Source organism: Epinephelus moara, chromosome 19, assembly GCF_006386435.1.
Source record: "Epinephelus moara isolate mb chromosome 19, YSFRI_EMoa_1.0, whole genome shotgun sequence".
Classification (NCBI taxonomy): domain Eukaryota; kingdom Metazoa; phylum Chordata; class Actinopteri; order Perciformes; family Serranidae; genus Epinephelus; species Epinephelus moara.
Window position 1 is genome coordinate 22,314,720 of NC_065524.1, and position 21,387 is coordinate 22,336,106.

At 40.0% G+C, this 21,387-nt stretch overlaps 3 protein-coding genes across 3 annotated transcripts; all 3 read right to left on the reverse strand.

Moving 5' to 3' along the window:
- Positions 1 to 7,995, reverse strand: LOC126406749 (cone cGMP-specific 3',5'-cyclic phosphodiesterase subunit alpha'-like). Its single transcript, XM_050071225.1, has 22 exons — positions 7,416 to 7,995; positions 6,742 to 6,894; positions 6,220 to 6,309; positions 5,882 to 6,022; positions 5,537 to 5,611; positions 5,384 to 5,448; positions 5,198 to 5,264; positions 5,044 to 5,091; positions 4,803 to 4,952; positions 4,464 to 4,607; positions 4,310 to 4,375; positions 4,065 to 4,211; positions 3,074 to 3,181; positions 2,871 to 2,980; positions 2,677 to 2,764; positions 2,464 to 2,564; positions 1,925 to 2,032; positions 1,759 to 1,822; positions 1,604 to 1,678; positions 1,424 to 1,507; positions 1,175 to 1,325; positions 1 to 1,069 (listed from the first exon to the last, which is right to left on the reverse strand). Exons 1-22 carry the CDS (start codon positions 7,881 to 7,883, stop codon positions 1,035 to 1,037), a joined length of 2,538 nt encoding a protein of 845 aa, XP_049927182.1. The 5' UTR covers positions 7,884 to 7,995; the 3' UTR covers positions 1 to 1,034.
- Positions 7,996 to 9,654: 1,659 nt separating this feature from the next.
- LOC126407149 (free fatty acid receptor 4-like) lies at positions 9,655 to 12,436 on the reverse strand. The gene is made up of 3 exons (XM_050071832.1): positions 11,870 to 12,436; positions 11,668 to 11,799; positions 9,655 to 10,041 (listed from the first exon to the last, which is right to left on the reverse strand). The coding sequence occupies exons 1-3, from the start codon at positions 12,434 to 12,436 to the stop codon at positions 9,655 to 9,657; spliced, it is 1,086 nt and encodes a 361-aa protein (XP_049927789.1).
- Positions 12,437 to 14,624: 2,188 nt separating this feature from the next.
- Positions 14,625 to 21,361, reverse strand: LOC126407150 (centrosomal protein of 55 kDa-like). The gene is made up of 10 exons (XM_050071833.1): positions 21,358 to 21,361; positions 21,152 to 21,240; positions 19,008 to 19,250; positions 17,342 to 17,407; positions 16,929 to 17,079; positions 16,532 to 16,658; positions 16,049 to 16,235; positions 15,859 to 15,933; positions 15,416 to 15,535; positions 14,625 to 15,047 (listed from the first exon to the last, which is right to left on the reverse strand). The coding sequence occupies exons 1-10, from the start codon at positions 21,359 to 21,361 to the stop codon at positions 14,856 to 14,858; spliced, it is 1,254 nt and encodes a 417-aa protein (XP_049927790.1). The 3' UTR covers positions 14,625 to 14,855.
- Positions 21,362 to 21,387: the final 26 nt, after the last annotated feature.

Genomic DNA, 21,387 nt, shown 5'->3' on the forward strand with positions numbered 1-21,387 from the left:
TACATGACGCTATTGCACATATAACTGTGTATTTAATGCTATACATTCATGATAGAGTCACATTTCTTTGCAGAGGCTGCATTTGCTAAGCATTTGCCTCAGAAAATACAATCTGACATCATTCTGCTATGTGCTACCCGTGTCACAAGCTCTGTTTTGAGAAATCTCAACATTTCAGCTTTAAGAAATCACAACATATCACGACTGATGTGTTGTTTCACACTCAAACAATGTCATTTCTCCTATACATGATGGATTTCACTCGGTGTGCTGCACAGTGTTTCCACATGACACCTTCCTGTCCTGTAAATGCCACATGCACAAGCTGACTTATGAGCCGGGCGGCAGTATTTTTACTTTATGTAAGCAGGGGACTTAAAAAGGAAAGCCTCGGGGGCTCGAGGTGGCTTATAACCAAATCCAATTCACTTAAATCTTCTTACATCTCTCACCCATTTGCCAGAGACATATGCTTGAAGTTTTTACAAGCACTACTTGTAATTTAAAGAGGCAACTAGTTATTTTGTTTAGTAAATTATTCCTCTACAAAATAAGAGCATTTTATTGTAGTTTTATATTCCAAAAAATAACAGTTCAAACTGCGACATATTTGCAGCCTAATATTTCTGTTCATATCATTTACAAAGCAAAAGAACGAGAGCTAAGTGTCCTTATACAGTAAATAGTTATAATGATTCAAAGTTAAATTCTTTGAGTATATACAAGAATAATGAATGTTTTCATAGTATTACATGCAAACAGTATGGGCTCAAACTGGTGCCAATTACCCCTTTGAAACCTGCAGCAACATCATTTTTCTTACTGCTTTCAGACTCCTTTCACAAGTATTTAAAACAGCTCCTTGTATCAGAGGATAGAAGAACTAAACATTACACAGTATATAAAAATAATATTTCAGGGATTTTTGCACATTAAAATTCTCTCATCTGTGAACACATGCTCATGCACATACACACACTGTACAAATACACATGCAGACAAACATTCATAAATGCCCCGACAGTCTTGCAGGTCTAGCAGATCGCGCATGTCTTCGACTTTCCGGTTTCTTCAGACGTAAAAAGAACAAAAGAGACCGGCAGTTAGAGGACACTGGGCAATGAAAACACAGACTGAGCAGGAGAGATGTGGTGACAGTGGTTTCAATGCTCACCTTGTTCGCCTCCGCCTTCCAGCTTTTTCTTCTCATCTTCGATGGCCTTCAGCTTGGCCTCACGGACGTCTGCGAGAGCTTTCCATTCACCCCTGTTGTTATTCAGTCCGTCGAACATGGGGGTGATCTCTTTGTGGAAGCGAGCGAACTCCTGCAAACACGCAGAAAAGGGGTTTGCACGAGAAAAATCATTGTAAGTAAATACAGATCATGTTAGTATTCAGAATGTTTTTATTTGTATTTGGGTACCTTGTACACAAAGGCGCAGACAAAGTCGATGAAACCACACTGCATCTTAGGCAGCTCATCTGCGTGATTTCTGTCCATCATGGGCTAAAGAAGAAGCAGGAGATGATTATTGTTAGGACTTCATTACAACATATACAGTGAAGGCAACATCCCCCCCAAAAAAGTGTTCAAGGCTCTTACAATAGGCTGCTGCTCGAGGACTGTCCTTTCAAGGTCTCCCTGCTCCCAAAATTCTGCTGCCACCATTAGAGCAACCTAGGACAGTAAGAACCAGTAAAACAATGAGAACAGTGATGTTTTGTAATCATGTTACAAGTCTGAAGAAGGGAACACACCTTGCTCTGAACCTCCCATGGTTTTGTAATGGCCGACAGATCACAAGCTGTCATCATCATCGCCCTGCAGAACACACAAACATCATCAAAGACCATTTTAGAATGACAGCCAGAGCATCAACATGGTCACATGACAGAAGTGGACCTTTATAAACTCTATATTTACATGATAATTTCCTTCCTGGTTGGATTGTTGGAGATGTAGTCAACCCTCTCTTTCTCCTCTGGTATCCCCTCCACAGATTCAACAATTTTTTGGAACATTGTTCTCTTCCTGAAAGTCGAGAAAAACTGTTACATCTTTTTAAAAGTCCTTGAAAATCATCAACAAGTGTAACTTTATCAGGATGTTTACAGGTATTAGACACATTTTTCTTATATAAGCATATATGGCTTTATGCAGAGGTAAATTTTATGTAGGAATATGGTTATTGGAGCGAGTTAGGTTAGTCTTCATTTCTGGTGCAGATAAATGTGGACTTTCACACAGAAGAGCCTGACTTATTAAAAAAAATTACCTAAAAGATGGATATATGAAATGAGATAAAATGTTTGTAGCAATTAAGACCTCTCAAATCAAAATTTGAGAGTATTTACTGACTTTTACCGCCTAATATTTATTAAAATTGAATTAAATGACTTTAAGACATTTCATTGACCTGTGGTAACCCTGTTAGATGGAACAAACTTCCTGGCATTCCTTACTTGAAATAGAGGGCGAGATCAGTGGCAATGATGCAGACTTCAAACAGATGCTGCACCGTCTCAAACTGACGCTTCTGAAGGTTTTGGAAGATGTTCAGATTCTGCGAATAAGTAAAAGAAGAAGTTAAATCTAGCTGTAATGGCACAGAATGACAAACATTTGCAAACCACAACTACTGTTAAATACTTAAATGTTAACACACAAGGACCCACCTCATTCTCCATCAGCGTCTTACTGTACTCAAGATGATGCCGCTCCATAACTGAGGAGCTGTGCAGTTTAGCCAGTGGGGATAAACTCCTACAAAAGTCCACCAGAACCAGATCATGAGAGTCAAAAGTTCAGATAGCTTTATCATGTTTTCACGATCCATTTGTCACCTGAAAATGACCCGCAAAAATCTTACTTTGTCTGGTAGAGATTGTTGGTTCCTCTGTGGTCAATATCATGGCAGAATCCGGCAGCTACCATGGCAAAGGCCTCGAGATCGGAGTAATACTTCTTCAGTTTACCTGTCTGTTGAGGGGCAACGAAGACAATCCTGTGTTCTAACAAACAGCAGAGCAAGTAATAAAAAATAAATATATTACTGAGAGAAATCACACTCACTAGCAGCAGAGTGAACATGGTTTGTCCAACGTTGAAGCCGTGCCTCCAGTTGTGGTAGGTGATGTCACGGTATCCCCTGCGAACGGTGTACATCCATCGTGTCAGGATCTGCAAAAACAAAACAGAGCTGCAGTGAATCTTTGTAATTTGCATCATCGGGTTAAATAGTAGATCCAGTTAAAGCCTTTGACTCTGATCATTAAAATGTCTGTCAAAGTTCCTTCCTAGGCATTAATTTAACCCTTAAAATTCCCATTTCCATTCATCAGGATTACATTTTTAGAACTTTTATTTCCTTAAAAAAATTTGTTCATGCCCTGAAATGGCTTAGATGTAACATTACACTTTCTATGAATATGTAAACATAACGGTTTAACAGAATAACTATCTAACATATTTAAGATATCGAAAGATACCAGACAGAGGGATTTGTTGTCTCCACTCATTTTTGTTCAATGTATTTAATCACTGGCGGATCGTATTAAGTTAGAACAGAAAACAAAGGGCATATATACAGCAGTAGAAAATCATAAATTGTCACTCTTTGCAGATGATATATTAATATAGCTAAACAAAATACCAATACAAGCTATACCTGGCTTCTCCTCTGATACCCCTCATTTTGCTGTTGCGTTATAATAATGAAATGAAAGGCCCCACCCCAAAAGTTAACAGGATTAGTTCTGTAGGTTGTTATATGAAAACCTGGCCTTCTGATTGCGTGTCATTGGTACACTACATTGTGTATAAAGAACACCATAAGAACATGTTAAATAAAGGTTAACAATTTCACTGGAGGAGTCTTTCAGGTTATAGAGCAGCTCAAATAAGCCAAAGTCAACCTTGTGAAACATACAAACAAAAATAATGACTGCGACTAAAATGTAATCTCTCTGTAGAGTGTTCCAGAGGTAGTGTGCTGCCCTAACAGACAGGCAGGGGGGAGTATGTGGCGAATACAGGCAGGTTTCCTGACTGCTGTATACTGTACCTCGGCTGGGACTTTGAACTTCTCTACCACCCCCAACTCAAAGAAGCAACGGATGCCACACTGGATGAGTTCGAACTCTGACAAGGGGAAGTCACTGAAGCGGAACTCCAACAGCTCCACATTCTTGGCATCAGGGATGCTGGCTCTCTGCACATTGGAAACAGTGCAGTCAATATGGCGTAACAAACAAACTTTATTTTGGAATTTATGAGGAGCATTGCATACTACATATCAGAGCTGCTTACCAACAGTTTGTACATCTCCTTCTGGTCACAGTCCTCTGGTGCAGAGCCAAACTTGTCTTGAGTTTTCTGTGGGGAAAAGGTAGTTAAAAGGGAACTTGATAATCTGTTTTCAGTCTGGTTGACGTAATATCAGTCAAATGGGACTGCAGCTTACCAGAATGGTCTGCACATCATTTGGTGTGGCCATTGTCTGGTACATGAGCATCTCCTGAGCTACATCTTTCCTCCACTCTGTCCTGTTCAGTTTGTCGTATGTGTCACTGTTCAGAGTGGACCACCCAAGGAACTGGGTCAGAGCCTAGAGACATGGACAAATAAAAACCAATTTAATTCTGTCACTCAGACTGATGCCTAAGTCTTCCTTTGAAGTTAACTCTTACAGTAACTTAAATTTTAAAAATATGTATTAAGGTGAATTAAAGTATGCCAGGAGTTTATTACATATCAGCATTATAAAAATGGGAAGCTTAAATAGTAAAATAGTTTTCCATACTTCTGTAATTTGTTCATCATTCTCATCAAATGGTTTGCCATCATGTCTGTTGAAGAAAGTGGCAACACCAACAATTTCCTCCTTCTTGTTGACGATGGGGAGGGAGAGGACGTTCTTAATCCTCCATCCACTCTCATCCACTGCTTCTTTCTGGCAAACAAATCAAATAGATTATTTTAGTGAATGGTGTAAAGAACAGTGAATTTAATTGAACGACAGTTGTCAGTGATGGGCGCCTCACCTGAAATGCGAAGTAGTCATCTCCTGCAGCATTCATCATGTTGCAGATCTAGAGGAAGTAAAGAAAAGTCATCATGTGTGTTTGGAGATGAGTGACACTAATTATTTAACCACTGCAGGGTTTGCATTAAATAAGGAACAAAAGTTAAACTTACAAATCCATTCTCAGCCACATATGACGGGAGTCCGCTGACCAGAGCCCAGTGGTCGGCAGGAGGGCCGCTGTTGAGTTCAGAGAGGATGAGTGACTGCACATCTTCGTACTAGACTACCAGTTAACCTCTACAGAAATGCAAATAAAGCAGTATAACAGTGTTGCCACAGTGCATCTTGATACTTACGGGATAACTTTAATCTCCTCTTTGTCTTCCAGCAAGTAGTCAATAATCTTGTAGAAGTTGATTTCCTGAACGTTTTAAAAATAAAGGTGTTTTTGTATATTTAAAAAAAATCTTTATTTACTGGATAGTATAATGTTATGATGTTGGACTTACTCTGCCATCAGGTGTCTTGGGGCCTTTGTATGGCTCCTGTTCTCCAAGTTTGATTGGCCACTCATCGAAGAATTCCTGGTGAGGAAAAGGCCAAGATCATGTTTTTTTTGGGGGTGTTTTTTGAAGATTATTTTTAGGTGTTTTTGGTGTTACTGACAGGACAGACATGGGTAGACAGGAAAGGCGGGACAGAGAGGGGGAAGACATGCAGCAAAGGGCCACAGGCTGGAATCAAACTGAGGCTGCTGCAAAGGACTAAGCCTACATGGGGCATACACTCTACCAGGTGAGCTAGAGGTCGCCCCCAACTTTTTGAAGCTTTCTTAAAGGCTTTCCTCCACACACCTTTTCTTTGGTCATGTCCAGGAGTCCCACAGAGTATCTCTCACACTTGATGTATGTCCTCACTGTATACAAGGCTTTGTGAAACTGCCTCTCAATATCCGTCAACTCTTCAAAAACTTTGCTTGCTGACCACAGCAGCACCTGTGGCAAAGAAAAAGTATCACTGCTTATGATTTGCACAGGAGCCTTTTTATTCTTGTGTCATGTGATTAATTTCCAGTGCAGCTGGAAAAAGAATATCTCTGGAAAAAATGAAACAAGCAGTCAAATATTTTCCATGTTTTCTTGGAAAAAACAAAACAGAACAGACAAGTGGACTTATTACTGTTTATTTTTACCTGGCTTCTCCTGGACTCTACATCCCACATGCAAGAAGTGTAGGCTTGGAGAGCAACCACAGAGGCAAAGTTTATATATTTGTTGAAGAGCTGCAATGAAAAAACAAAGATTTTTTTTATTGCTTTATGAATCACATTCATGTGCTCCCTTTCAGTTTTCTTCAATGACAACAGATTACAGTCACTTTCTCCAACAGATCTCCTTAGGCTGACCTCTACAGTCACAACGAGGCCATGAAACAAGCAAGAAAAAAAATGTCTGACCTTACTCCTTCCTAAATGGATTATAAGTTGAGCTGTCATAACAGTGACCCAGAGTCACAAGTCAAGCCTTTAAATATCCAGGTCAAAGACAGGAAGCTGGTGGGCTAAATTTGGCCAATTATTGGGACCCTCCTATTGGATTCGTCTGCCTACAACAAGTAGTAAAACCCCTCACCCTCATAGGATACTTTCAGTTTCTCAGCCCCACTAAGAGCACTGAGTATAAATACTCTGCTATTAAAAAGACCATCCACTCACCTCCTGATCGCTCTTTGAAAATTCATTAGCCCCTTGTTTGTTGAGTGCCATGACAACACCGATGGGTTCCTTTCCAGACAGAAGGGGAGCAGTCATCATGCATTTAGTGGTGTATTTGGTCTGTTTATCCACAAAGTCGCTGAAATGTGAGTCCTGGAGATGACAGGAGAACAGTTAAAGGTTGTGTGCTAATTCACTGACCACAGGGTGAATGAAAGAGAATGCATCCATTAGATTAACACTCTATTCATGCATGCTATTATATTTCTAATAAGTTATGAATCAGCATGAGAAATGTGAGAAAAACTGACTGTTGTTTGTTCTCTATGCAGTTTAATAGATAGTTTTAGTTAAAATTAGCTTCACAGTTCCAAAGCTGTTGAAAACAGTGTGATAATATTTGTTAAAAGTCTTGAATACATCGTCAATCATTTGTTTGCACTTTCTGGGCTGAGCAGCACTAGGTGTCTCCAGAGATAACAGAGTCTTTGGGGTGTAATAAGACAGAATTATAAGACTAATCGACTGTACAATTCCCAGATATCTCATCCATAATGCAGCCTGGTTTTGCCTGTTTGTTTCCCAAAGCACAATTGGTCTTTTACTATACTCTTTGCTTTATTTGTCATAGTAATTTCGTGCAGAGATCAGTTATCACTTTGTCATCAGCTCACCTTCTTAACATCAGGAACGTTCTGAGGCTTCTTGGAGTGTGCTGTCCAGCCAACAATCCCCATGTCGGTGGGAAAAACAATCTCTACACTGGGATTCACTAAATTCTTGTCAAATGGAGAATTGTGTGACACATCAAAGAGGACCGTGGTCAGCTCAGGTGTCCCATTACGAGCCCTGTAGCTAAAGTAGCTGCAGCGATCAGCCTGGACCAGCAGAGCGATCCTCTGCAGAACTTTATGCAGGGTTTTCTCCATCTCTGTGTTGGACTGCATCTCCTTTAAGAGCTCGAAAATGAACTCGGCCTCCTGGATGGTGGTGACATCCTTGTAAGAGGATGGGTCCTTGACCTGGACTTGGTTGTTGAAGGCAGCAGTGATGACATCTGCCTTTACTTTCTTTTCATAGTACTCCTTCGCAACCTGTGGGTTGTTATCAAGAAACTTCTCTACAGTGTCTTTGTCTGCCATGGTGTCCAAGTTTGGATGAACGATCCCTTGTGTAGCTGCACAAAGATGCTCCTCTCAGACAGGTACAGCAGAGATGTTAAGGTGACCTCCAGAAGATGTGGCGGTGCAGACCCTAGTGAGACATTTCCAAAACCCCTCTGTGGACACAGATCCGAAGCTGCAGCTCTCTCCTTCTTCCAGGTAGCAGAAGGTAGTGGCTTACTGGGTAAGGGGATCCCAGGGGCACTAATAACTGTGACGCAAGAGTCATAAAGCCCCTGAGCTTTCTTAACTTGTAAATCCTGCCACTGGTCATTTAGAGGAACAAATCCCATCAAAGGGAATGTTAGCTGAGATATGGCACATGCTGTGTTGAAGAGGGCAGGGAGCAAGAAGTCAAGACTGTAATTATTCCCGAGGGTTTCCTAAATCTGAGATCACTGGCTCATCTCCTCGGTTAATATTGTGCATACTGCTTTGGAAAAAATATGGCAAAAAATATGGTTGATTCATTTTAAAAAGTAACCAATATTGTTGTGGAAAGACATGCTGTCTGATTTTAGGAGGTTATGGGTAATACCATAACAGTAATAACAAACAAAGAGGGTCAAAGGAGCCACTGATCACTTGATAAAAGCTGTTAAATTGTTTTATGGTGTCTGTGAAGCTTTGTGTGAGAGAGAGTGATTTGAGGACCACAATCGATTCAGAGCCCACGAGAGGAAAACTCAAAAAACTATTTAGCATCTGTTGTGTTTGCTTCTACATGATGCTACCACAATGAGAAATCTAGAAAGCAGTCACAGAGGTAAATTATTAATATTGTGACACCTGGCAAGCTGATGTAACTTTACTATAGCTGGTCAATTTAGAACAAGTACCAACAACCAATTAAAATATCAGAATTAATCTACAAGCACTCCTCCTGAAAAAACAAAAACAAAAAAAGTGTGTTACATTCTTTCCTGGATCACTTCTGGTAGACGGCAGCTACATTTAACCATTGACAGGATTAAATGGGATTGTGAACTGCTGCTTTGCACTTAATTACTCTTGTTGGCAGGCAAACTGACGTTCGTTAGTGTGATCTGTTTACGAGAAACGTACCTTCACACCAGATAACAAAAAGGCATAACGTGTCTAAAATACTGTCTTCTAAATAAGGTGCTCCAAGATTTTTTCCCACAATACTTAAAATTTGATTTAGATTAGTCAGTTGATTGGTTTATTTAGTTCCTGACAGTTTCTGAACACTTATGATATTTTAAAAATATGATATGTAGGTTATGTACTGTTTGTAAACACTACTGCCAACAAAAGTCAGTCAATTTCCTTTTTTTTTGGCACTTTGTCTGCAATTTTCGTAGCTTCCTCTTGGATTTGTACTGCCTATGGTTTGGCATCTGGTCACTACCTTTTTATAAAGTCCTGATCAAACCTGCACACTGTGCCTGGGAACGTCCCAGCCACAGCAAAAGAAAAAATAAAATAAAGGCGGTGGTTAGATGATACATGTTTAAAGACAGGTAAGACAGATTTTTGTGGACTAAAAAGAGATTACTGAAATTCGCGAAATGGCAAATATTAAGATTAAAATTAACTCTCTTTACTGCTTTTTCAGAGGTTTCACGCTTAAAGTAAGTATTAAAGAATATCTGGAATTCGAGAGTAAAGTACCAGCTCAGGAATGCAGCGGGCAAGCAATTATTATACCTTACATGAAAGGTATGGACAACGTGCTGTATGCTTAATGTAAGCCTGAAACCTCTATTTGACAAAACAATCATTATCATCATGGCTGTATCCCTTGCGTCCGACCAATTCCATGCGGCTTTCTCCTCTGTGGTGCTACAACAGTGCCACTGCAGAGCCTACGCCAGCCGTTCTTTAACTGGCAGACTGAGTAGAGGATGGGATTCAGGGCTGAGTTGGCCAGTGTGAACGTTATCACCCAGAAGAACATGGTAGAGGAGACATCTAGGTGAACAAGGAAGTTCCTGGCCAGGATGAGGAAGGTGATGATGAAAATGGGGCTCCACATGATTAAGAAAGAAAGCACAAGGACCAGAAGGGTACGGAAGAGCTTCATATCCTGGCGGGACACACGGTACTCAAGAGGGTCTCCAGCTGGGGGCTGGCTGTCTCGGGGTCGCAGCCCGAGCCTACTTCTTTTAGCAATCTGTAATACAGATAATAAATATTACACAATACTGCCAATCTGTATTGTCTGACCTTATATAATGTGGACAAAAGAGATAGAAAGAAACCATCAGTGATTGATCTACATATGGATTTACACATATGGAGCATGATGTTTGTCTCCAATGCGTCTCAAACATCCAAAAAGTCCTCCCAGAGCTAAAATCAGTCTGTGGCTCCTCAGAGACATTTTCTATCGTCTCTATCACTTCAGTGTCCACATTGGTAGAACTGGCTGTCCCATTTAATATTGACATTTGATAGTGCATAGCTCTGAACCCACACACACACACAAAGGCACCATTTTCAGCTCCAGTAATTAATAAAGCACACGCATCTCAGTTATCACAGCGACAGAGAAATGAATGATATTCACAGATGGCACAGAGTCAGTATATCTGCAAATGAATGGGCATGAGTTGGCAATAACTGTGCTTATTAAAGGAACAATCATTATCAAAAGGGTGGAGCAAAGGTACAAAATGTGCACAAAAACAAAGTGTGGCCATTGAGATAAGTGAGGTGGTGAATATGTTGGGAAATTACTTTGTGATTTTAGAAATGCTCATTTATATTCAAGACCCATTTTCAAAGATTTATGTCTGCAGTTGGCAACAAAGTGCTTTGGGCTGAGTGCCACAGACACGGTGGGAAAGTCAATAATAGACTAACTTAATGTGGGATGTCTTAGAGGGTAACTTCGATATTTCTCAACATGGACCCTACTTTACCATGTTTTTTGTCTAGGTGACTAATAAGAATAAGAATTTTTGAAACTTGGTCCAGTGTTGAGTGAGAGCACCTCAGCCAGCAGCTATAAAATAGGATGCAATGTAACCACTTGGGGCACTGACAGGCTCAGATTATGTTTCTTAGTGTCTGAAAACATTATGGAGAGGATCCCTACAAAGATAGACCTTTTCTGTTAAGAGTAAAATTCTTTTTGTTTAGCCAGAAACAGCCCTGAAATCACTACTGCCGAACCTGCCAGACTCCATTTAAATTAACAGTCATTTTAGTGTGTATAGAGCCAGTATATTTTCACATCTAACTGGGTGAAGTAAAGGTTTCTTTAACCAAACCAGAGTTGGTGATTGTTTTAACAGTGGAAAGACGAACCAAGACGGCTTTTGGTGAGTTTAATTTTGTTTCTGTTGACTTAACGAAGAGTGTTTTATGGTAATCAAATAATTACTATTTATTTAAATAAAGTTTGGTGGGTTTGGTGATCACAATTTTGGAGCTGTTTCTGGTTGAACAAATGGTCTGTCTCTGCCTTTCAGTGGCAAAAACAAGCACTTTTAGTGGATGTAAATTGACAGTACACAGTTGCCCATTAACGTTACCTTGAGGACTGTTTTGCCGCTGCCAGGTGCAGCACTCTCAGTCAACACTGAACCAGTTTCAAAAATTGTTGTCTCCATTAGTTACTTAGACACAAACACATGCTAAATTGGGTGTAGGTTGAAAAACACAAAAGTTACCCTTTAAGTGAGAAAAATACAGAAAAACTCCACCTTATCTTTAAAAGCGTGGTTGAGACTGTCTAATCCTAAAAAAACTTTGCCTTGACATATCTGTCAGTCAAAAACCACAATAAACCCACCTGTAATATTTTGCTGTAACTGACTACAATTATGAATCCTGGGAGGAAGAAGCACAGTGCAGTGAAGGCTACGTTCCACGCAATCTCTCCAGTTTTGTCAGGCCACTTGAGAGTACAGATGTGTATGCGTTCCTATGGAAAAGAAAACCGCATTAATGGCAGGGACACTGGGCTTTCCTTTCATGCATTGATCCACCCATACCTGCTCAGGGAACTTCTCATCCATCACAGTGAAGAACAGAGTCAGAGGTATGGAGGTGAGTGCAGAAAAGGCCCAGATGAAGAAGAGGGTGGCAGTCACCATCCTGCAGTTTAGAGTGGGCACAGACTGCAGCCGAAGGATGGCCTGGACCCTCTCCACACTGATGGAGGCCAGGGTAGAGATGGTGACACAGCCACTCATACAGATGACATAGAGCAGAGTGTGACAGGCTGTATACCCCAGCGTCCAGGACACAGTCCACCGCACTGCCACAATCAGCGGGATCATGCTGACAAACAGCAGGTCGGCCACAAACAAGTTGAGGGTCAGCACGGTCTTGTTGGCCACTAGTCTGCGTTCCCAGGTTACCAGGGCTGCAGCTGCCGCATTTGCTGCCACGGAGACGAGGAAGACAGCAGTAATAGCCAGGGTCTCGACAATAGTGGTGGCAACATGATCTGAGTGGTGTATCTCAGAGAAGAAGGAGAAATAAGAGATGTTTTCTCCATGGGGAAAATGAGTGTGAGAGTTATTACCCACATAGGCTGAAAGAGATCCGAAATGCATACTGATTTCACTCCTGGAGGCTGCCAGAGAAATGAATGGGGAAAAGGAGCTGATAAAGTGATACCAGAGAAGGGGAGGAGGAGGAGGAGGTATGGAGGGTGGTGACTGGCCTCTATACTGTTTGCTCTACCTGACGGGAAGTCAAATATTACAAGATGTTCATTGTGCTCTTTTCTTCCACTGTGTAAACATCATTTTATTGTGCGTTATTTCAATGTCACATTTAGTTCGGGCAACTCTTCTTTATAACCAATTCATTTGCACTTTTCCCACATTATCAAACACAGCTAGATTTGCTCACTACCTGGACAACCTCTTAAGGAATTGCTTTACATTTAAAAACACACTACAGTTTGTTCACTGGGACTGACACGACTGCCCTACGTGTTAATCCAATTCCTAATCTTCAATCAATGGGCCTGTTGAACAGTAGTAGTTTAAATTTCAAATTAGCTTTTGAGATCTGATTAGTTAGACACCACTTTTATTTATACTGTGAAATTAGATTACCAGTCTTACTACCAGAGTACAGATACAGCAACTGGTCAAAGACTCTCCTGAAAATAGGCTTTTGCATCTCATGCAAACCCCGCAGTGATAGGTTGATAAAATGTTTAGTAAGAGCAGAAATTTCTGAAACAAATATTTGTTAAACAAACTAGCGACACACCCTCCTGTCTCTTAAAGTATTTTCATCATGTCTGGTGTTGATAATCTTCAAGGCCGCAAGGGAAACACCCTCTTGGCTAGTACGTCTGCCTCCCAGACGGGCTAAGCTGATATTCTCATTTTCCATTTAGACGTTTCATATGAAATGTTCCTGAAAGGCGCTGCAAGTTGTCTAAACCATATTAGCATCTTTCTCTTGAGCTGTCAGCCTACAGTAGGTTAACCTTTGGTGTCACGTTCCCTTTTAAAGCCCACAGACACTGCGCAGGCATGACTCCCCATATTGTTGGCTAGCAATACTAATCCACGTCTTTACATAGCACAGGAAAAGGATTAGCCAACACAAGCTGTTTTGAGCTATTCATCTGGTTCGAACTGTGTGAGACATGGATGAGGTCAAGGACCTACAGCAACATGACTGAACCAAGTATCAAACATAAGTATTCATTTATTTTTTAAAAGTACTTACAAAGAAGAGGAGTCTACAGTGGGGGGCCTTCAACATTTTTCAGGCCAAGGTCCCTTAGCTGAAGGAGAGATGAAGCGCCCTACTTCATGTATAACATTGAGTTGCATAATAAACTGGGTCTACAATAACATGTAGCGCATGTAGGGCAGCCTAAAGAGCCAAATATAAACATACCTTTATACAGTGCATACAATACAAAGTATTAAAATATTATTACTAACAGATTCATATTTTATACATCATGAATTTATTGGACAAGGATTCATTGGCAACAGATAGCCTATCATTGATGTATAAAGGATTTTTTTTTTATAACAAATAGAAAATTTCTCTTAACAAATATGGGTATCAATATGGGTATTTTCCTGACATATTTTGATTTCAGAAAACAAATAAATAGAAAAATATATCAAACAATAATTGTATGGCCCCCCTAGGCTAGTGAAGGAATTACCCATAAAACTCTGCCTCTGATTGGCTTACTCTGACATTCTCACCCTAATCCTTAGCCAATCCCATCGCTCCTGCCTGAACCTAACCAATCCAACTAACGAAGGCAACAAGTAGTAGCCAATCACATGGAGCGTAGGGCGGATCATTCCTTCACTATCCCAGGATTCACAAAATGGTATAGTCTACAGCCATACTAGCAGCTCTGTGGGCACAGCAGCGCTTTGAGCTAAATGCAAACATCAGTATGTTCACATGTTGATAACATGCTGTTTAGCAGGAAATAATTACCACCGTCTAAGCCCGTTAGCTTGTTAACATTTGCTTATCAGCAGTAAGCACTAAGTGCAGCTGAGGCTAATGGGAATGTCATTGGTTTTGCGGGTATATTGTCATAAACCAAATTACTGGGCACAATAAAATTTTGAGCTGGAAATTATGTGAAACGAAAAGTCAAGGAACCACCAAATTCAGTAGAATTTAATTTTCAAGGCAATCAATCCAATAATTCTCAAGATATTTGACCCAAAATCAAAAATGTGAACTTCGTGGTTGTGGTAGAGGCAAAGTAAGATTCATCCTGTGGGGACCATGAATGTCTGTAACAAATGCTGTATCAATACATCTCATATATGTTGAGATATTTCACTGGATGAGTCATTAGCAGTATCCTTTAGGGACCTTGTATATCTACAGAACCACTAACATAGCTAAAAAAATGAGTGAGGAAGAACTTTAAAGCCAACCAAAGCTTTGTGGGTTAATTTAAAATAATCATAAGCACCTCTGCAACTCACAACTGTAGTTTATTCAGATAACTTGTACCCCTGGTTAGTCCAGACAGACTTCAAGGTGGGTCATCAGTTCTCTGTGGTGACTGGCAGGATACTGGGACCGGCAGCCGGGACACTCCAGGAAGCTTTCATTCAGCGAGCTGCTGTGAGTGGAGGATGTAAGGCTATCTCTGGAGCGCAGGGAGGGTGGGTATGCCTCTTCACACGAGGTGCAATCCTGCCGGTCTCTCTAAAATAAATGGAGTCATTGATTACTTATGACAGCTAAGACTGGGTGATTAAATCAGCTTTTCAAGGAGTGCTATTATTTGACCAACACTTAAAGCTGGACTACTTAAAATGTTTAATATCAATAGATTAAATTACTATGAGTAATGTCAAGAGTCATTCGTAGTGACATAGCCACAGAAAATTATCATCTAACTCTGCATATTCTCTGAGTGCTACAGAGCATTTTAGTTTGTTTTGGATGATTGTTTTGGTGTCACCCCTGTTCCAGCCCAAAAGAATATACATTAGTGTGGCTTTAAGGCTCTTCACTGATAAAGTTGTGATATATTAATTACTAGTCAAGCCCTTTGCACTATTCATGCCAACCTTCGACTGCTTCGTCACATGGTCTTTAGGTTTTAGCGTCTTCAGAATCCTGACCATTTGCTTCTGTAAATACAAACAGTCCTGTTTCTCATCCTCCAGATCTTGCGAAGAAATCTTGATCTAAAAATGAAAAAGTTTGCAATACAATGAAGAATATAGTATTATAGCTGTGGGAATTATACCTTACAGATACAAAGAATGATGTCCTTTGCTTATGTGAGGACAGATACTTTCCCTTCAGAGGGAAAGCAAAGAGGGAAGACAGTATGACAAGTCCACTCCTTTGGATGAGTGAGGCCTAGAGTCACAAAGGACAAACTGATGAACACGGGTGTGAGAGTGGATGGATTAACATCCCCTGATTACTAGGAAATACTTACAGTAGAATGTATTTAAGTAAATGGGACAGGGGACCAAAACTGAGATGGATGATACTTTCATACCTGTCGCTCTAGGTCTGCAATCCTTTCCTGGTCAGCACAGTGACGATCTAACAGAAACTTTTCAAAGGGAGTGGACTGAGAAGAGAGATTTTTATTTATGTATTTGGTTGCTTCCTCCCCTCAAATGACGAAGGTATAATTTTTATTTTTCCAAAGTACTTACTGAATGAACAGTTCAATGAAAACATACCTGCAGCTCAGAGCTAGCTGACTCGCGCTCCTCCTCATCCAGTCTGTACTGAAGGTCTTCAGTCACAGCAGTCAGCCAGTGCTCTTCATCCTCAGAGTAATGATGATCTTCCTGTGCACTTTCTCTGTTCATATTTTCAGTCTGCAGCTGTTGCTTGAGCTCATCCACCTCACTCTCTTCCTTGCACCTACAGATCAAACAGTCTGTCATGTTGACTACCAATTCTCATCTTCTTCAACTTTCAGCAGCACAATATTGTTATTATTATTATTATTATTATTATTATTTTTGGCCATTTTGCCTTTAATGGACAAGACAGGTAAGCGTGAAAGGGGGAGAGAGAGGGGGGATGACATGCAGCAAGGGGCCACAGGCTGGATTCGAGCCCGGGCCGCTGTGGCAACAGCCTTGTACATGGGGCGCCTGCTCTACCACTAAGCCACTGACGCCCCAATATTATTATTTTTTAAGCAGCATTCATACCAACTTTGGGTCATTATCAAGTTATGCTGGGCCACGTCGAGCTCCTTCCTGAGCACATCCAGCTGGTCTTTGGCCCTCTGTAACAGACTTTCATAATACCTCTGCATCTGCCTCATCTGCTCCTTCTCTGTATTGAGAGAAGCAAAAGTTGTAAATAAAAAGTTAAGAATGAGAGAAAATTACTAAAAAGCACAATCCAGGATGTCAGATACGGCCTTATGCATGCACCATGTAGTAATAAAATACATGATTTTGACGATGTACCGCAGGCTGCAGTTTTTGTAATAGTGGGCAACTCCAGAGCAATCTTGATATCTTAAAAACCTTGTTGTGACAGTCTGTTGCCCCTTGCTGCCCCAGTGGTGAGTGCCCACTGCCCACTGTCCCTCTGGCTCACCATCTGAATGGTCCTCATTGTGCTGCTGTGAGCGGGCCTGATTTGCTTCGTTCAGCTGCTTCTCCAGCCATAACATTCTGGCCAGAATTGCCCTCACATAGGCCTCTCTCTGCTGGTCATATTCCAGCCACTGCTTGTTCTTCTCCAAGGCCTCGGGGGGATTCAATAAAAGAATGAGAAGCACATAACAGAGAGAGACAGAAAGAGAGTTGTGCCAGGGAAATGGCTCCAAAGCAAAAACACTCAGTAAGACATGTATACTGTACACAGGCACACATTCTCACTGAGAACAAATGCACAAAAAGTCAAGAGTCAAAAGTAACCAAAAAATTCAGAAACGTGGATTAGCTATAACTGAAAAATACAAACACACGAGACTTTTTCCAGATGTGTGGCAACAAAACAGCACTTACATCACGGAGGCAGTTTTGGAGATCAATTGTGGTGTTGGGTGAGGCCCATTCATCTGTAGTGGAGTCCTATTTGATAACAGGAAAATACAGTACAGCCTTACACATATGTGAATGATCTTACCCAACTCTCCCAACTGCTTAAATAAGACACTGCATTCTGTCACAACAAGGCCCAAAACATTAGCACAGTGGAACTTAGAGCATCAAATTCTCAAGTGTTATGACCTCTACAATATCCAGAATGTCACTGTTGGTATGCTCTGTATGAGGAAATGTGTTTTTATGGAGAACAGTACCCCTCCTCTCTACATGTGAGACTGACACCTAAAAACAACTGCTGCCATCTAGTGGTGTGAAACTGACAAGAGGGGCTTCTCTCAGCAGCAACACAACCATGGGCCCTTCTGACAGAAGACATTTTGACATGTCACAGGAAGGAAAAGCACTCTAAGTAAAGGATGGCTGAATTCCATTTCTTTGTATTGGTTTCAGGGTCCTGGTATTGTGCAGAGTGGCTCACTATCACACTGTCACTTGGATTAAACAGACCCATTGTTGATGTTACTAGTGACACCTGTGCTTTTCTCCTATGTGACAAGTCAAATCTATGCTGTGAAAATGGTCTATTACGTGCTAACATTCTGCACCTAAGGCTGGGCAAAACATCAGTATTTAATGTTAAGCATCTAACACTGGTGTTTCATCGGAGGTGCTAAATATCATGAAATGCAACAGGCGATTTTAGTATAAAAAAATAACATTTGTGTAGATTAGCTCTTATCACTGGCTGTAGGATAGTGCTTAGGCACTGGAAAACAAAAAAATGCCATCCCTTTTAATGAATGGTGTGGAGAAATGACTAAAATGGCAAACTATGAACAACTAATTTTAAACTGAACAACAAACTGGAGGTATTCTTTAAAATATGGGGCCCTTACTTAAACATGATATTGAATGATTAACTGATTGACAATAAGGTAATACTCTTTCTCTTGCTCTTTTGGTGCCTTATTTCCTTCCTGGGACGGCCTGGTTCTTTGAGATTATGTCTGACCATGTGGATTTGTGCAACTTGTGAATGAGATGTGATGTGAATAGCGAGGCTTTATAAGGAAAATGTGATATGCATTGGGATTTGTAATGACGTTGTATGCAGATTTTTGATGATGATACTGCTTACCCTATGACTTCTTTCCTTTTTTTAATTTATTTATTTTTTTATTTATTTACTTATTCATGTAATTATTATTATTGATATTATTATTTTTTAATTTACTTTTACTGGTAGGGTCTGTTTCAGTTTCGTCTTTTTTTGTCGTTTTGAGCTTTTTCACTTGTATGGTACATCTTGTATCCTGAGTGATATTATTGTTTGTACTAAAAAAAACACAATAAAAAGAGAATTACAAAAAAAAAAAAAAAAGAAAGAAAAATGTTGCGATGTCCATAACTAATAAAAATGGACTACGGGACTACACCACTGTTATGTTAAGTTTTTGTTTTTCTTGTGTAGCTTCAAGGGACTACAACAATAAATGAACCTTTAACACACACTGTGTTATGTATCAGTATCAAAAGGAAGGTCTCCTGCTTATAAAGGCATACAGTTTGTTTTACTTTCCCTCAGCACTACGCTCACTTAAATTAAAATTAAGCCATGCTATACCTTTTTCTGCGCAACTTTGTTCTCTAGATACTGACACCTAGTTGAGAGTCGCACATACTCGTTCTTCATTTCTTCAATCTCTCTGGAGTAACTGGACATGCTGCTCTCTCTCCTCATACTCACTGCGTCCATCTCATTTTCTTCTTTCTCACTTAGCTGCTCTGACAGCACATCAATCTTACTGTCGTTGGCCATGAGCTGCTGACACTTTTCCAGTAAAGCTGTTCCAACAGTGAGGAATCTCTGCAAAAAGACAATGAGACATAAGCTCTTTCTTTAATGCTCAGCTACTGTAAATCAACACCCTGCATAAAAAACACACCTCTCACTGGCAACATCATTTAACAGGGCAGTGTGGGTAACCCTGTCTAATTAACCTATGTTTGGTAAATATCACAGAAACAGAGTACTGAGTAATGACTGAGTTTACCTCAAGGAGCTTATTATGTTCTGAATATTGGCGAGAAAACTCAACCAGGATCTTCAGTCAGGCATTCTGCTTCCTCAGACAGCGGACGAGCTCTGAATTGGACTTTCTCCTGAGGAAACCTTTACATTTAAAGGAGGCCATCTCAATCACCTGCTAACAAGTATTATAAGGGACTGACACTAAAATAATAAATTTAAAGATGTTTGTCATTTCAAAAATAAACACTCTGAATGGGTTCAAGTTTATTTCCTCTCTGTTGTTGACATCAGCAAAAGCAGCCATGGGAAAATAAACTGGATCCAAAATAGTTTTCAGAGCAATTCAGAATAAATACATTCATTAAAAAAGACATTTAACAATTAGATTTACAATCTAATGCAGGTTAAAGCAAAAAAAATTGTAATAAATCTTACCTCTCGACCTTGTCATTAAGGTGCTGATTCAAAACTATGGTTTATAATTTTTAATATCTGAAGATGAAGATCATGTCATATTCTGAATCTAATCAAAACCTACATCTACTAAGTTGATCTAGAGGTGTTTTGGCAACAGCATATGATTGATATGTAGCTAGCTAGGTTAGCTTACATATTTCATTCAACAGCTAACCTTATTTTCACAATCGGGGGCAATCGGTTTTATTAGCCATAACACCAGGAGCAATCGGTTTTGTTAGCCAGTACCATCGACAAAGAGAAGCTAACACCACATAACGTTATGGTTTGGCTAGCTATGTAACTATCCTGTTAGTTGGAATAAAAACAGTTACGCTAAGCTAGCATAAAATGATAGTTACTGCTAGCATAAAATGCTAATAAAGTATTAGCATAAAGTTACTACTGCTATTGTAGTGAAATATGTTCTTCCACGTTAGAAAAATGATAATCCAATTATTTAAGTATTGTACACATATTTAGTTTGCATTAAAGTTACCTTGCAAGGGAGAAAAGACAACTAACGTTAAAGTTAATGCAGGGTTGCGTTCAAAACGTCGCAAAACGTTTATTAATTCGAAAACATCAGTGCGTTCAATACTGTTGTATGAAGAAGGCGGACAAACGTAAGATTTAAGTTCAATAAATAATGATCTAGTAGACATTTATTTATATACACGCAGCTGCTGATTGGGTAATACATTTAACACGCCCACCAAACCAGAGAAAATGTACTTTAAAGCCCGTTTCAAGGTCACACGTCGTTCAATCCGGAAACCGTAACAAAACGTTGCACACCGTTTTGAGATTGAACGTGCCCCTGCTTCAATACCGCCGCCAGAAGATTAGCTTAAAACTTTTTTTTACTTTTAATCAATTATACTTTAGTGAAAGTGCATAACATCACCAGCAAAATGAACTTATACTTTTAAAGTAAAAAAAAACAACAACTAATAATGTAAAATAGCCTTTTATCCAGGAGGTGCGGCAACAGGTTTCTTCATTTCAATCTCCGTGCATAGCTAACGTTAGTTTAACTAGCTTAAAACTTCCTTGCAGCCAGAGCAGTTCTGTGGTAAGAAATTGGAAATAATATTAATATTGTCTCTGAAATGGCGTTATTTTGTTATTTAATTACATGTGTGTTTTGGTTGTGTTTATATCTTATCAAAGTATGGAGCTATATTGCTTAATTGAAAACAAAACTGCAAGAAGCTAACTTAGCATGTTTTACAATTACTTAATCATCTCTGAATGCATAGGACGGATGCATTACTTACAGCGCCACTGGGGGGCACTGCAGCACAAGAGAAGAAGACCGGACCGTCTCCGTTGGTTCCCCTGGATGGTGAACGCATTAACTCATTCTCTGCATATGCCAAGCAATATTGGGTTTTACTTATGAAGACTTTTGAACAGGTATGGGGAACAACAGGATGTACGTCCCAGCTCACTTATGTTTTTCTCGCCCATTAACCCTCCTCACCCATGGTGGCTGGCCCTGTGTGTGTAATGC

What these genes read in the sequence shown, in the direction of transcription:
- LOC126406749 (XM_050071225.1), bottom strand. Translation starts at nt 7,883, where the DNA reads ATGGCAGACAAAGACACTGTAGAGAAGTTTCTTGATAACAACCCACAG. An exon ending in ATGATGAACAAATTACAGAA is followed by an intron (nt 4,608 to 4,802) that starts GTATGGAAAACT and finishes CCATGTCTCTAG; the next exon opens with GCTCTGACCCAGTTCCTTGG. An exon ending in TCCTCGAGCAGCAGCCTATT is followed by an intron (nt 1,508 to 1,603) that starts GTAAGAGCCTTG and finishes CTTCTTCTTTAG; the next exon opens with CCCATGATGGACAGAAATCA.
- LOC126407149 (XM_050071832.1), bottom strand. Translation starts at nt 12,436, where the DNA reads ATGCATTTCGGATCTCTTTCAGCCTATGTGGGTAATAACTCTCACACT. An exon ending in ATGAGAAGTTCCCTGAGCAG is followed by an intron (nt 11,800 to 11,869) that starts GTATGGGTGGAT and finishes TCTTTTCCATAG; the next exon opens with GAACGCATACACATCTGTAC. An exon ending in GTTACAGCAAAATATTACAG is followed by an intron (nt 10,042 to 11,667) that starts GTGGGTTTATTG and finishes TCTGTATTACAG; the next exon opens with ATTGCTAAAAGAAGTAGGCT.
- LOC126407150 (XM_050071833.1), bottom strand. An exon ending in ACAAAGTTGCGCAGAAAAAG is followed by an intron (nt 17,408 to 19,007) that starts GTATAGCATGGC and finishes GTTATCAAATAG; the next exon opens with GACTCCACTACAGATGAATG. An exon ending in CAATGAGGACCATTCAGATG is followed by an intron (nt 16,659 to 16,928) that starts GTGAGCCAGAGG and finishes CTCTCAATACAG; the next exon opens with AGAAGGAGCAGATGAGGCAG.